This window comes from Phyllostomus discolor, chromosome 3 (genome assembly GCF_004126475.2).
Source record: "Phyllostomus discolor isolate MPI-MPIP mPhyDis1 chromosome 3, mPhyDis1.pri.v3, whole genome shotgun sequence".
NCBI classification, from domain to species: Eukaryota; Metazoa; Chordata; class Mammalia; order Chiroptera; family Phyllostomidae; genus Phyllostomus; species Phyllostomus discolor.
In genome coordinates this window covers 93652023-93668185 of record NC_040905.2, presented here as the reverse complement: position 1 = coordinate 93668185, position 16163 = coordinate 93652023, and the positions used below count along the sequence as shown (strand labels likewise).

General features: G+C 39.4%; 1 protein-coding gene across 1 annotated transcript in view; it reads right to left on the bottom strand.

Annotated features, from left to right (window-relative positions):
* Positions 1-16163, bottom strand: part of LOC114500711 (general transcription factor II-I-like) — a 162765-nt gene that overhangs the window by 110134 nt on the left and 36468 nt on the right. The window contains 4 exon segments of the mRNA XM_036020083.1: positions 2527-2555; positions 2730-2913; positions 3935-4069; positions 9727-9865. Coding sequence (XP_035875976.1) covers positions 2527-2555; positions 2730-2913; positions 3935-4069; positions 9727-9865 — 487 coding nt within the window.

Sequence of the window (16163 nt, the reverse complement as noted above, 5' to 3'; positions counted from 1 at the left end):
GTTGTTATTCTCTTTCTAAATTGTTGTTATCCCTATCTTGGTTGTGCAAGGAGGCACAGTATGTCTACCTATAGGGTCAACTAACTTTTAACAAAGATGCCAAAGCAATTCTAGAGGAAAGAATAGTCTTTTCAACAAATTCTGCTGGCACAAACTGAGTATCAGTTTATGCCCTTACCATATACCAAAATTATCTCAAAATTGAAAGTATATCTAAATGTAAGAACTAATCCTATGAAACAGAAGAAAACTAACAAATCTTCAGGACCTTGGGGTTTGGCAATAGTTTCTTAATTAACAACATCAAAGCACAGTAATAAAAAGTAAAATGAATTTCACAAAAATTAAAACTTTTGTTCCTCGAAGAACATTATCAAGCAAATGAGAAGGCAATTTGTAGACCTAGAGAAAATATTTATAGGGAGAATATATAAAGAACTCTTATAACTCAATAATAAAAATACAAATAACCCAATTGAAACATGTAGAAAGGGCCCTGGTTGGTGTGGCTAAGTGGACTGAGTGCTGGCCTGTGAACAGAAAGGCGGCTGGTTCAATTCCCTGTCGGCAAATGTGCCTGGGGTGCCTGGGTTGTGGGCCAGGTCCCCACTTGGGGAAATGTGAGAGGCAACCAATCAATGTATCTCGCACACATCAAAGTTTCTCTCCTTTTTCTCCCTCCTTCCCCTCTCTCTAAAAATAAATAAAATCTTAAAAAAACAAACCCCCGGGGAGAGGATCTGATTAGACATTTCTCCAAAGAATATATACATTGAATGGCCAGTAAGCATATGAAAAGATACTCAACTTTAGTATCAGGTTTACACAAATCAAAACCACAGCGAAATACCATTTCACACTCACTGAGATGGCAAAAACAAAAGGAGTGTGGAGAAACTTGACCCCTCAAGCAATGCTAGTAAGAACATTAAATGGAATGGTCACTTTGGAAAACAGTTTGGTAGTTTCTCAGTTAAATGAAAAATTGCACTATGATCCAGCATTTCCACTTCTAGGTATAGAAGTGGAAATGCTGGATCCATTTCTCTTGGATGGATATATATATATATATCCATCCAAGAGAAATTCAATCAAATACATACACATAAAAACTTGTTTAATTATGGTCATAGTATTAATGTTAATAACAGCCAAGTAGGAAGTATCTAAATGTCTATCAACTGATAAATGGGTAAATGGCTGATATATTCATGCAATGGAATACTTAATATTCAGTAATAAAAAGGGAAAAAAATGATGATATGCCCAACAACCTAGATCAGGGGTGTCCAACCTTTTGACATCTCCAGGCCACAATGGAAGAGGAAGAGCTGTCTTGGGCCACACATGAAATACACAAACACTAACAAAAACACAAAAATCTCTTAATGTTTAAAGTAAATTTACGATTTTGTGTTGGGCCGCATTCATAACCATCCTGGGCCAAGGTTGTCTCAAATCAATTATGCTGAGTGAAAAAAGCTAATTGCAAGGCCCTGGCCAGTAGCTCAGTTGGTTGAAGCATCCTCCTGAAGTGACATGTTGTAAGGATACAACCTGTGTGTTTCAATTATATAACATTCATGAAGTAACAGATGGGGATGATGGAAATATTCTAAAATTAGACTGTGGCAATGGTTATAAAATTCTGTTTTTTAATTTTTTAATTGTACAGCTTTCAAAAATCACTGAATGATATATTTAAAATTGGTACATCATATGACATGCCAATTATACCTCAATACAGCTTTTAAAAATTAATCTTGTCATCATGATGGGAGCTAAATAAAGATTATTTAACAGAAAACAAAATACGTTTGGGTGTGTATACATTATCCTTCCATTTTATCCTCACATTGGTTAAGAGGTTGCCAATGACAATGGTTATTTATTTTGAAAAGTCTCAAATGAACCTTGCTCCAAGGAGTCCCAGTCTTCTAACTATCACTCTTCCCATCAAATGGAATGGCTGACTTCCCCAAAGAAAATCCTGTTCAACTCCTCCTCATTTCTTGAAGGGCTCATCTTAATGCTCTCTTCTTCATGAAAGCCTTCCTGGACTATGACAGAAGCCTTCCTCCAACAAACTTCTGCAGCACTTTCTCTCGCCATTCCTGCAGCATGTTCTTGCTTGGGTGACTATGGATTTTTTTCATCTTTTCCATTAGACCACCAGCACTCAAAACCTTTAATGCTTACACATAGTTGTGTATCCCCTCCCCACACAATCTTGTGCTTAATAATTCCATGCCTCCTCAATAAATATTAAAGAAATTAAATCATATTCATATTGCAACCGTAAAACTTTGAATACACATCATAAACAAAGTAGCAGAGCTGAAAACAATTCTACTTTTTCAGCTCAAAGACTTTTCATTGGTTTATATAAGTATCATAATGCCTCACTCCAAAATACCTTACATCATATTCTCAGAGGAAGTAAGTGAAATCATTACGATGTATTAAATTTGGCACAACAGATTTAGGAACCCAACCAGCTATCACGCAGGCAAAGCAGTCCCTTACCTAGGTGCTTCTTTGGCTCCAGGAAAGGTCTGCATTGAAAGAAAACAAAACAACTCTAAGAATACACAAACCAAAATTACTGGAGAGCATAAATTTAAATGACTTCCACACTAAGCATGAGTTTTTAAATATAATAAAATAAGCTGAATTATTCAATTTTGTATAAAGAAACTATTGATGGGCAAGGGACAAAAATACTTTACCTCTTAATGATAAATGAAATCCCTGCTTTGTTCTCCAAAATCCACTTCAGAGTCGCAAGATCGTAGTTCTCAGGGTGTTTAAAGGCAACTCCCTCTGGAAGCCCCTGCACCACCACAGCCGACTGATCTCGCAGCATCTTCTCATAGGGAACAGGCACCACGGTTGACTTTCCTAAAGCTTTCCCTGGGGTAAGAGACAGTGGTGAGGTGAGGTGGGAAGAAGATAAACGTCATTCAATTAAAATCTAAACCATCAGTTTATCATGGTTCAATAAATACTATTCATGCTATCTTGTGGCATCTAATTTCAAAACTACTTTGAAATATCATAGGGCCCTAGTCCCATGTTAGCCAAAGTTCTAAACCAGAAACAAATCCAAAGGGCCGAAAAGCAAGTACATAAGATACTTATATAAAACCTACACAGATAGGAACAATGGCCAATTTCTTGCACTATTCTCTTTCCTCATGATGGTGGTCCCACTCTCGTATAACACAATCTTTCCACTTACAATTCAGCCTCAGAACATGGAAACCTCACGAATCAAACTGCTACCACAAGAGGCAATTTTTGATTAATATTCTCATTGAAAACTTATTAGATGAACAAAGCCTACGTTTACAAATGACTGTATTCTGTCAGGCTGTCGGTATGTACGAGGCAGTGAGCCCATGGATGCTGGAACTCCATCCCCCAGAGTTCAATTTTATGTACAACCTTACACCATAATCTGTATTGCCCCCCTCTGACCACTTTTTTTTCTTAAAAGGGCTTTGGTTACCACATAATTGGATTAACAAAAGGTGGGCTTTTTCTAGGCAATTGGCATACATATAAAAAACAAACAATTCCCTCTGGATGACTACAATGTGGCACTGCAGGTTCTCTGGTGGAGGATACTGATGGCAAAAGGCTATGCCTCAGTGAGGGAGAGTGGTATTCGGGAGATCTATGGACCTGCCCTTGATTTTGCTGTGACTCTAAACCTGCTCTAAGGAAAAACACAAACAGCTCTAATCCTGTATTTGTTTCTGGGTTCCATCAAACTTCAAATAAAAAAATAAGGCTGTTCCTAATGTTAGCACCCAAAATTTACAGATTAATTTATTCAATTTGTGAAAGTGTGTTGTATGATATGAAACTACCTTTTAGAAAACTCAGTACCATAATCTATCTTTCAGAAAATTCAAGTGTATAACCTTACCATAGCAAAAGCAAAAATAGTCCTCAACAGTTTTTCTGAGTGCTTCAATCTCTACAGCATCTATACTTATCCGATTTGCCTGGGTTGTAGATTTCATTTTATGCACCCCTGCAGCCTTTTCCTCTTCTTCAACACCTATAAAATAATTAATGATATACAAAGGCCTGTATCCATTTCTTATTATCTGGCTTTCAGTACGATTATTTTTCTAATATTCTAATGCTTAACGATGTATTATATAAACACAGAAAGGAAAGGAAAGAGGGGGAACTTTAAAAATAAAAGCAAAACCCTTAGCAGGTGGTTCAGTTGTTTGGAATGTTGTCTAGTAGACCAAAAAGGTTATGGGTTCGATCCCCAGTTGGGAAATGTATAGGAAGTTAACTGATCAATGTTTCTCTTTCTCTCTCTCCCTCCCCCCCGACAACTCCCTTCTTCTCTCTCTAAAATCAGTAACTATATCCTCGGGTGATGATAAAGTATAAAAATAAAAGGCTAGCCCTGGCTGGCGTGGTTTGGTGGATTGAGGGCCAGCCTGTGAACCGAAGCTGCTGGTTCGATTACCAGTCAGGGCGCACGCCTGGGCTGTGGGCCAGGTACCCAGTTGAGGGCATGCGAGAGGCAACTGATCAACGTATCTCTCACACACTGATGTTTCTCTCCCTCTATTTCTCCCTCCCTTCCCCTCTAAAAATAAATAAATAAAATCTTGTAAAAATTTTTTAAAAGTAAAAGCTAAAAGTCATGTTACTTGAATGAAAATAAGAAATGATAATCATCTCTGACATAAACATAGCTATAACTAAAAATCCTATAAATCAGTTACATGTTTTCTTTTAATTAACGAGAGAGACAGACAGATAGACATCAATTAGTTGTTCCACTTATTTATGCATTCACTGGTTGCTTCTTATAAGTACCCTGATGGTAGATCGAATCCACAACCTTAGTGTGTGGGACCAATGTTTTAACCAACTAAACTACCTGGCCAGGGAAGCTACAAATTTTACCTTAAGAGTAATTTATCAGCTACAAACTTAAATAATGAAAGATTATCAACACAAAACATATTCTACACTTGCAAAGTTCAAACAAAACAGCCACAAGACAACTGTGGCTACTGAGCACTTGCAACGTTAAAAGTCCAAATTAAGATGTGTTTTATGTTTACCATGCTGGATTCTTAAGACTTAGTACAAAAAATAATATGCAAAATATGCCATTAATATTTTTTGCTAATTACATGTTGAATGATAATATTTTAGATGTATGAGGTTTGAATATAACCACAAAAATGGATTTCACATCTTCTTTCTTTTTACCAACATAACTAGAAAATTTTAAATTTCACAAGTGACTCACATTACATTATTTCTAGTGCTTTTCTAAACCGTAGAAAAGAGCTTTGAATTCTCCCCCAAATTTTCTAAAAACTTAAAGGTCAGGCTTAAGAAGACCTCTATTAATCCATATCTGAAGAATAATTTATAGAATTATTAGGTACCCACGAATTCTATCCAAAAATTATTCACCATCCCATCAAATTAGTGTTAACAAAAAGAACGTGTGAATACTAATAGGCAAGGACTACAATTTGCAACCGAGGACAATTTCACTAAAGCTTAGCTCCAACCACTGAAGAAATCCATAAGCAAGACAGTACCCAGAACAGGAACAAATACATCTGCCAGCGGGATGACAGCATGCACAGGACAGATTGCACATGACATCATCGAAGCCACATTAGAATAAGCGAATATACAAACACAATGAAATTCTTAGAAAGTCATAAAATGATAAGAAATGGAAAAAAATTAAAGACAGATTACTACCATAAAGTTTAAAAGCTCACAGCTGGGTGGAGAGGAAGGAATATAGTGAAGGAGAGAAGATGTTTTTTAAAAAGGACTAAAAATATAATCATCAATTGGAATTAATGAATTAAGAAACCTATTTTTCTATCAGAGAGATGCAAATTAAAACCACAATGAGAGGGACTTCTGGCAAGACGGAGGCATAGCTGGACACACCGTACCTCCACGCACAACCAAGATTAGAACAACAACAATTTAGAGCCAGAATAACACCCAGAACTGACAGAGAATTTATCTGAATAAAAGCCAGACAGCCAAGAAGGTGAAGTAGACCCGTTCATCCAGACCAGTAGGAAGGGCTGAGAGGAGGAGCGGGCGAGGGTCCCGGCCCGCAGAGATCGGGGATAACTGGGCGCATAAGGCAACGGGGAGCGTGTAAGCCTTCCGGGACGCAGCGGTGGACCCTGAGTACGCAAGCAGAGGCTGGCAGACCCAGTGAGGTGGCATTGTGGACCAAGGCAGAGCGCGCAACCCAGGATCCCAGAGAAGGGACTGAGGTCCCAGGAGAACAGAGCTACCGCCATTGTTCGCCCCCGCCCCCACATACAACGTCACAATCTAGCGACTGGGGTGCCCAACCCAGGTGAACACCTAAGGCTCCGCCCCTCACCTTAACAAGAGCGACCAGACCGGACAAAAAAAAAAAAAAGAGAGAGAGAGAGAGAGAGAGACATGCCTCCAACAGAAGAACAGATCAGTCCCCCAGGACTCATCCTTTTGAGCAACCAAGAAATAGCCAATCTATCAGATGCACAGTTCAAAACACTGGTGATCAGGAAGCTCACAGAACTGGTTGATTTTGGGCGCAAATTACATGAAAAAATGCAGGTTACCATAAAAGAGATGAAGGAAGATGCCCGGAGAACCAATAGTGTTGGGAAGGAAATTGGGACTCAAAACAATAGAGTGGACCAGAAGGAAGAAAAAAACAACCAAGCAGGAAAGAATGAAGAAATAAGAATTTAAAAAAACGAGGAGAAGCTTAGGAACCTCCAGGATATCTTTAAACATTCTAACATCCGAATTATAGGGGTACCAGAAGGGGAAGAGGAAAAGCAACAGATTGAGCACGTATTTGAACAAATAATAAAGGAGAACTTACCCACTCTAGCAAAGGAAATAGACTTCCAAGAAATCCAGGAAGCTCAGAGAGCCCCAAAGAAGTTGGACCCAAGAAGAAACACACCAAGGCACATCATAATTACATTAGCCAAGGTAAAAACGAAGGAGAGAATCCTAGAAGCAGCAAGAGATAAGGGGACAGTCACCTACAAAGGAGTTCCCATCAGACTGTCAGCTGATTTCTCAAAAGAGACCTTACAGGCAAGAAGGGGCCGGAAAGAAATATTCCAAGTCATGAAAAACAAGGACCTACATCTCAGATTGCTCTATCCAGCAAAGCTTTCATTTAGAATGGAAGGGCAGATAAAGTGCTTCTCAGATAAGGCCAAGTTAAAGGAGTTCATCATCACCAAGCTCTTATTTTATGAAATGTTAAAGGGACTTATCTAAGAAAAGAAGATAAAGAAAAAATATGTATAGTAAAAGGACAGCAAACTCACAATTATTAACAACCACACCTAAAGCAAAACCAGAAGAAACTAAGCAAACAACTAGAACAGGAACAGAACCACAGAAATGGAGATCACATGGAGGGTTAGCAACAGGGGAGTGGGAGGAGGAGAGAGGGGGAAAAGGTACAGAGAATAAGTAGCATAGAATGTAAGTTGAAAATAGATAGGGGGAGGGTAAGAATAGTACGGGAAATGTAGGAGCTAAAGAAATTATAAGTATGACACATGGACATGAATAAAGGGGGAGGATATGGGAGGGAGAGGGTGTACAGGGTGGAGGGGAGTGAAAGGGGGAAAATGGGACAACTGTAATAGCATAATCAATAAAATATATTAAAAAGAAAAAAACACAATGAGATACCACTTCACACCAGTCAGAATGGCCATCATAAACAAAGCAACAAACAACAAGTATTGGAGAGACAAGTATTGGAGAAAAGGGGTCCCTAGTGCACTGTTGGTGGGACTTCAGACTGGTACAACCACTGTGGAAAGCAGGATGGAACTTCCTCAGAAAACTAAAAATGGGTCTGCCTTTTGACCCAGCAATTCCACTGCTGGGACTCTATCCTAAGAATACTAAAACACCAATCCAAAAGAACCTATGCATCCCAATGTTCATAGCAGCACAATTTACAATAGCTAGATGCTGAAAACAACCAAGATGCCCATCGGTAAATGAATGGATCAAAAAACTATGGTACATTTACACAATGGAATTCTATGCAGCAGAAAGAAAGAAGGAGCTCCTACCCTTTGCAACAGCGTGGATGGAGCTGGAAAGCATTATGGTAAACGAAATAAGTCAGGCAGTGAAGGACAAATACCATATGATCTCACCTTTAACAGGAACCTAAACAACAAAACAAAGAAACAAGCAAAATATAACCAAAGGCACTGAAATAGAGGACAGGCTGACAGTGACCAGAGGGGAGAGAAGAGGGAATTTCAGGGGAGAATGGGAAGGGTTTACAGGAACAAATTTAAAGGACACATGGACAAAAACTAGGGGAAGGGTGGTAATGGGAGGGAAGTGGGCAGGGTTGGGAGGGTGGGCTGGATTGGGAGTAAAAAGGAGAAAACTGTACTTGAACAATGATTAATATAAAATTAAAAAAAAAGAAACCTATTTTTACTTACCCATAATCTGCTTGATTTATCATAAATTGGATCTAACTTGATAATGAAAATTTATCATAATCTGAAAGACATATACATTATATACCTATAGACATAGTCATCTTTATTGGTCTCTTTCTGTGTTTAAAAAAATGCTGTGTCACAGTTAATACAAAACTTATGGCCCTGGCTGGTGTAGCTCAGTGGATTGAGCATGGGCCTGCAAACCAAAGGGTTGCCAGTTCGATTCCCAGGCAGAGTGCATGCCTGGGTTGCAGGCCAGGTCCCCAGCATGAGGACTGCAAGAGACAACTACACATTGATGTTTTTCTCCCTCTCTTTCTCCTCCCCTTCCCATCTCTCTAAAAATAATTAAATCTTAAAAAAAAAAAATAAAAACTCAATAAAAGCTATGAACAGTGTTAGATTAAACACTAACATAGCAGATACAAAATTGCTATACTGTGAAAGGCAATAGGTAGTAATGCCCTACAGTGACTTTCTCTGCTGCACTGGTGCCAGTGCCAAGTAAGTTCACCAACTGCACGACTCCCAACTGGCAGAACTCAATGAACCCTCAGTCAAGTCCATTCCACTGAGGGAGTTGGGGAGACCTGTTTAACACAGTATCATGAATGCACAGATAGACTTGTTTTCAACACATTATTTATCAAGAAAAGAACTGCTCATCTGAACAAGAACTTTCAATCAATTCAAAATTTACGCTCTCTTTCATGTGTTTCACGAATTCAGAGTAAGGCCAAGCAAGGAACACAGTATAAGGAACATTTACCATTTTCTTACTCTTTGGTATTTATCCTTATATGTTCCCATGTCAGTGATTCATTTTGAGAATTTTGGTTTTTTTACATTTTATTTATTTTTAGAGAGAGGAAGGGAGGAAGAAACCAAGGGAGAGAAACACGGATGTAGGAGAGAATACGGCTGTTTTGAGCCCCCAACTGGGCACCAGGCCCACAACCAGGTATGCACCCTGACCGAGAATGGAACCAGCACCATTTCGGTTCGCAGGCCAGTGCTCAATCCACTGAACTACACCGGCCAGGGCTCATTTGGAGCATTTTGCAATGTCTCCATGGATATTTCAGAAAGTGCTTTTTTAGTATACATCTCATTCTGCTTTAGAATATAATATGATGTGTTAATGCATAAATCTTTAGGTTTAATATTTATGAAATACAAAAGCTAACAAAACAATACTTACAGTATTTCACAAAATCTTTCTGAAAATCCTTTCTGGTGTTGACAAAAGCTCGTCCTCTCTCAGTTCCAACAACAAACACATCTGTTTCATACACTGCGATGCAGGCCACTTCTGCCTTGGACTTGGCTAGTTCTTTACACTGAAATAGAAACAATGAAGTGTTACATACAGATATAATTTAAAAGTACCATTTCTGATGGATGAATAAAAAAATCATATCACTTAAACTGTCTTAATACATGACCTGGAAAAAAATAAACTTTCTACTTTTTGGCCTTAAGTTATATACAAAGCCAAAGAGTCCCCATTTTTTTTTAAAGATTTTATTTATTTATTTTTAGAGAGGGAAGGGGGAGGGGAGAGAGAGAGAGAGAGAGAGAGAGAAACATCAATGTGCGGTTGCTGGGGGTTATGGCCTGCAACCCAGGAATGTACCCTGGCTGGGAATTGAACCTGGGACACTTTGGTTCCCAGCCCGCGCTCAATCCACTGAGCTACGCCAGCCAGGGCTCGAGTCCCCATTTTTTTAAGGTGACTTTCTTTTGAATAGTTTTTTTTAAGATTTTATTTATTTATTTTTAGAGAGGGGAAGGGAGGGAGAAAGAGAGAAAGAAACATCAGTGTGGGGTTACCTCTCACATACCGCCCCCACCAGGGACCTGGCCCACAACCCAGGCATGTGTCCTAACTGGGAATCCAAACGGTAACACTTCAGTTCCCAAGCGGCATCCAATCCACTGAGCCACACCAACCAGGGCTCTTTCTGAATAGTTTTTAACACCGATTTTAAAAAGAAGAAAGTACAGAATTTATAAGAAAAAAGGCAGCGATCCCTGAAAACAGATCCCATTTGATCTGTTAAAGGTCAAATTCACAAGAAACAGACTCAGGTACACATATAGGCTTACTGAGAGCACTCTCAGTAACAACACCTGTGGAGTGTGAAGGGCGCAGGAGTCACAGGGAGTTGAACACAGACACACCTGCATCAGGAGCGCTCTGGAACTGACATGGCCCTCCCCAAAGAAGTGGAGAGATCTTGGGCAAGGGATCCTCTAACACACACAGTAGCTGGGGTGATAAGTGCCATCAGTCCTAAAGAGGGGTCTGGAAGTCACAGCCACAACATCCATTACCCGTGGCCTGCGGGCCGCATAGGGCCTAGGATGGCTATGAATGTGGCCCGACACAAAATTGTAAATGTACTCAAACTTCGTTTTTTCCTCATCAGTTTTCATTACTGTTTGTGTATTTAATGAGTGGCCCAAGAAAACTCTTCTTCCAGCGTGGTCTAAAGATACCAAAAGCTTGGACATCCCTGCATTACATTATCCTGCCTCCAGAAGTATCTCCATAGGTATACACAACTGGAATCACATTTAGGTGTGTATACTTTTACTAAGAATGGTTTTTACTAAGTATATTCCCAAGAGATTAAATACTCTTTAAAATCTTAGTAAGAGTATACAATATAACACTCCATTTTATGAATATATAATAATTCATTTCATACGAACCTTATTGAAAATGTTGGTGATCCTAATTACCAGTCCTAAAAGCAATACTGAAATATAATAATCTGGGAATAGAATATTCATGTGTACCTTCAATGACCTTCTCAGAAGAGACTGACACATGGAAACTTTGACTACCAAAGTAAATACTTTCTGCCCTGCCTGGGGTGGCTCAGTGGACTGAGTGCCGGCTGAGAACCAAAGGGTCGCCAGTTGACTCCCAGTCAGAGCACAAGCCTGGGTTGCAGAACAGGCCCCCAGTACAGGCTACATGAGAGGCAACCTCACATTGAAGTTTCTCTCCCTCTCTTTCTCCATCCCATATCCTCTCTCAAAAACTAAATAAATGAAAGGAAGGAAGGAGGGAGAGATGGGGGGGGGAGGGAAGGAAGGAAAGAAGGCAAGAAGGGAGGGAAAGAAAAGGAAGAAGGAAGGAAAGAGAGAAAGAAAATACTTTCTTTTTTATTCTCACCTGAGGATGTTTATAGATTTTACAAAGAGATAGGGGAAGGGAAGGAGGGGGAGTGGGAGGAAGAGAGAGAGACAGACAGATAGACAGACAGACATCGTGAGAGAGAGACATCTATCAGTTGCCTCCTGCTTGTGCCCTGACTGGGGATCAAACTCACAGTCTTTCACAGTGTACAGGACAATGTTTCAACTGAGTCATTGGCCAGGGCTGAAAAGAAATCCTTTTAAGGTTCTCAAAACCTACAAAAAGGGGAAAGCAAGGCTCTTTCAGTTTATATTCCCACTTGCACTTCTAAAAGAGCTAACAATTCCCTACCTAGCAAATATTATTGTTCAAGTTTCCAAGAAACATTTAAAATGGTGATTAGTACAGTCAATAGGCTGTACTAAAGATTGGTATTAAAATAAGAGTTTTATACTTTAGATACTTTTCTCTCAATTAACATATCCTTTGCTAATTTTACTGTTGTGTTAGTACTGTTTCCCCACTGATGCATAAAAATCCTCAACGTCAGGCATAGAAAGCTGCTTACAGAATTAAATACACAATTACATCATTTTTCTGATTTTTAAATTTGTCTTAGTATAGCTATTTTTCATTTTTACTCATCTAGAATTTAACCTGACACATGATAAAGACTAAATTTTTTCCCCAAATAGCCTGTTCTCATTCATTGAAAACTACATCTTTCCTCTATTTGTCTTTGATTTGTACAATAACAACCCTCTAATTTCTTAAATGTAAAGTGCTTGCATAATATTACTTTAAAACGTAATCTAGAATAAGTGTCATACTTGCTGCAATGCAGAAATCTTCTGAACTATAATAAAGCCATAGTAGAGAACTTCTGACCAAGAGGTGAGCCAAAAGTTGTTCCCAGCAGGAAGAACCATGCTATACCAAAATTCCGTTACACTGCATTTGTATGAGATGCACTTTGGTTGCTCACCTGTAATAGCAGTGCATTCTGTTGCACTGTCCACCCTCTTAGCTGGACAGCCCCATCCCCAAAGGCAGTATTTATGAAACAGCAAAGCAAGGTTCATGCACTGTCCAAGGATTAGATCAAAGAAACCTATAGGCCAAGGGAAGGATGAAACCGGCCTATACACCTACAATTATACTTCATAACTACAACTAGGGGAACATGAGGAGAGATACTCTTACTCCTGCTGGAGAGGAGGAAATAAAAGCTGAGAATAATAAAGTGACTGACAAAGATGAGAAAACTCTAAAGACATTCTAAGGAATAAAACAGACCCTATGTGACCCACCCTATGTTAATTCTATGCAGAGAGCAGAAGAAAATATTTTGATATGAACAGAGTAGGTTTAATCTCTAAATTAACATTAAGCCCCATATTTTGGCAGTTTTTATGATTACAAGGAAGAAATAAGTGACTTCAGAAAATAATGGTAAATAGCCACTAACCATTCTAAAATTTTTCTTTCTTTAAGGAGATCATTTTAAATTATTAGATAGAAAAAGAATTTTCGACTTCTGGCCAAGATGGAGGCATAGGTGGTCGCACTGTGCCTCCTCACACAACCAAAACTAAGGAAAACAAGAATTTACAAACAAAAAAATAACCAGAACAGAGAAATGGACCAAATGGAAGTCTGACTACCATACATCCAGATCGGTAAGGAGGGGTGGAGTCGCAGGCCTACAGAGAGGGGTCGAGGGGTCCTGGCAGGAAAAATTGGTGGCTGGCAGACGCAAGTACGCAGGGTGCAGACGGCAGCTGGCGGACCCCACAAGCACAGGGACAGCTGACGGACTGGTGGCAGACCCTGGGCTCGGGAGGCAACAAGCAGACCCAGTGAGGCATGCAAGGCAGCTGGCTGTCGGCCGCTACACATTCTCGAGCAGACAAACTAGGCGAAAATGGGCAGTGACACAGACCTCGCAACCCAGAGACCCAGCGCCAGGAAACAAAGCCTAAAGGCACTGACTGAAAACACCTGTGGGAGTTGAGGCCGGGAGAGTCTCTCAGCCTCACAGGAGGCTCCTTGGGGAAACCCACAGAGTCCGAGAAAGTACACTAGCCCACCCACCCAGGAGCCAGCACCAGAAGGGCCCAATTTGCTTGTGGGAAGTGGCAAAGGGGATTGAAGTCCTAGAGAGAGTGGAACAGGTGCCATTGTTCCTCTCGGACCCCGCCCCCACATAAACGTCCCAACTCAGTGACTTAAGTACCCCGCCCTGGTGAACACCTAAGGCTCCACCCCTCATTCATAGCAGGCGCTACCAGACCAAAAAAAAAAAAATTAAATTAAATAAAAAAGATGGCTCAAACAGAGTTAAAAGCCCCAGAGCCAGTTTTTTTAAGCGACCGAGAAATAGCCAGCCTATCAGATGCACAGTTCAAAGCACTGGTGATCAGGATGCTCACAGAATTGGTTGACTTTGGTCATAAATTAGATGAACAAATGCACAGCACAATAAGAAAAATGAAGAAAAATGCACAGGAAACCAATAGTGATGAAAAGAGAACTGTGTTTCAAATCAATGGAAGGGACCAGAAGGAAGAAAGGAACAACCAAACAGAAAAGAATAAAGAAACAAGAATTCAAGAAAATGAGAGGAGGCTTCAGAACCTCCAGGACATCTTTAAACATTCCAACATCCGAATGATAGGGGTACTAGAAGGGGAAGAAGAAAAACAAGTGGAAAAGTTATTTGAACAAATAATAAAGGAGAACTTCCCCAATCTGGCAAGGGAAATAGACTTCCAGGAAGTCCAGGGAGCTCAGGGAGTCCCAAAAAGGTTGGACCCAAGGAGGAACACGCCAAGGAATATCATAATTATATTAGCCAAGAGTAAAATAAAGGAGAGAATTCTAGAAGCAGCAAGAAATAAGGGGACAGTTACCTACAAAGGAGTTCCCATCAGACTGTCAGCTGATTTCTCAAAAGAGACCTTGCAGGAAAGAAGGGGCTGGAAAGAAGTATTCCAAGTCATGAAAGGCAAGGACTTACATCCAAGATTGCTCTATCCAGCAAAGCTTTCATTTAGAATGGGAGATAAAGTGCTTCTCAGATAAGGCCAAGTTAAAGGAGTTCATCATCACCAAGCCCTTATTATATGAAATGTTAAAGAGACTAATCTAAGAAAGAGAAGATAAAAATATGAACACTAAAAAAAGACATCAAACGCACAGTTAGTAACAACCATACCTAAAACAAAAGCAAACTAAGCAAACAAATAGAACGAGAGTAGAACCACAGAAATGGAGATCACATGGAGGGTTAGCAACAGGGAAGTGGGAGGAGGAGAGAGGGGGAAAAGATATAGAGAATAAGTAGCATGGACAATAGGTAGAAAATAGACAGGGGGAGGACAGGAGTAGTGTGGGAAATGTAGAAGCTAAAGAACTTATCACAGACACATGGACATGAACTAACCGTGGGAATGTGGGTGGGAGGGGGTGGACAGGGTATAGGGGAGTGAAGGGGGAAAATGGGACAACTGTAATAGCATAATCAATAAAATATATTAAAAAAAAAGAATTTTCCTAATGGGAAAAGAAAAAGCAATCTACAAACTATGTCATACTACAATTTATGGGGTTAAACACAATCTAATACTAGTCAACACTTACACAGAAAGTACACAGCTTCCTCCTACTTAGAATATTTCATTTCAATGTGTCAAAAAATACCTAGCCCTGGCCAGGTGGCTCAGATGGTTGGAGTATTGTCTGTCCCATACACCTAAAGGTTGCAAGCTCAATCCCCAGTTAGGGCAGATACGTAGGTTGCATCAATCCCTGGTCAGGACACAAGCCATCACTGTTTCTCTTTCAAGTCAATGTCTATTTCTCTCCCCTCACCTTCCTCTCTCTCTAAAAATCAATAAATATATATCCTCAGGTGAAGATTTAAAAAAAAGAAACCAAGTCTGATGCTTTTTAAACAAAATCTATGAGATCAAACACAAGATTTCCAGCTACCTATTTAAAAAACATGATAAGCAAATTATAATACTAGTATTTTGCTGTAATTATGTTTAATATAGGTCTTTTGAAAAGAAAGAGCTAAGAGCTAACACACTACATGTTTAGAATCAGGTAGCAGAGTCAGGAAAATTATGAATGCACAGCATATCAAAGTAAAAGATATAAAATAGTGAATATGCTCTTATAGCCAAAATTCTGGTAATGTTCTTTATACAGATATAATAAAACACCAGCACCACACTATAATATACCAACTCATTCTGAGAAACTCAAATATTACACATAAAGTTAATGCTTGCAAAATACTGGGTTACCTAAGATATTTGTAGATAAAAGTTGAAATTAAATGTAAAATATTAGACATTTTTAAAAGTTAAGAATATTCTGAAACTTGGTAATAAAATTTGATTTGAAAGGCTTAAATCCATACGATTACTCAAGCAAAATATATTACTCTTATTAGTAAACTGAAAACCATGTTTTACAAG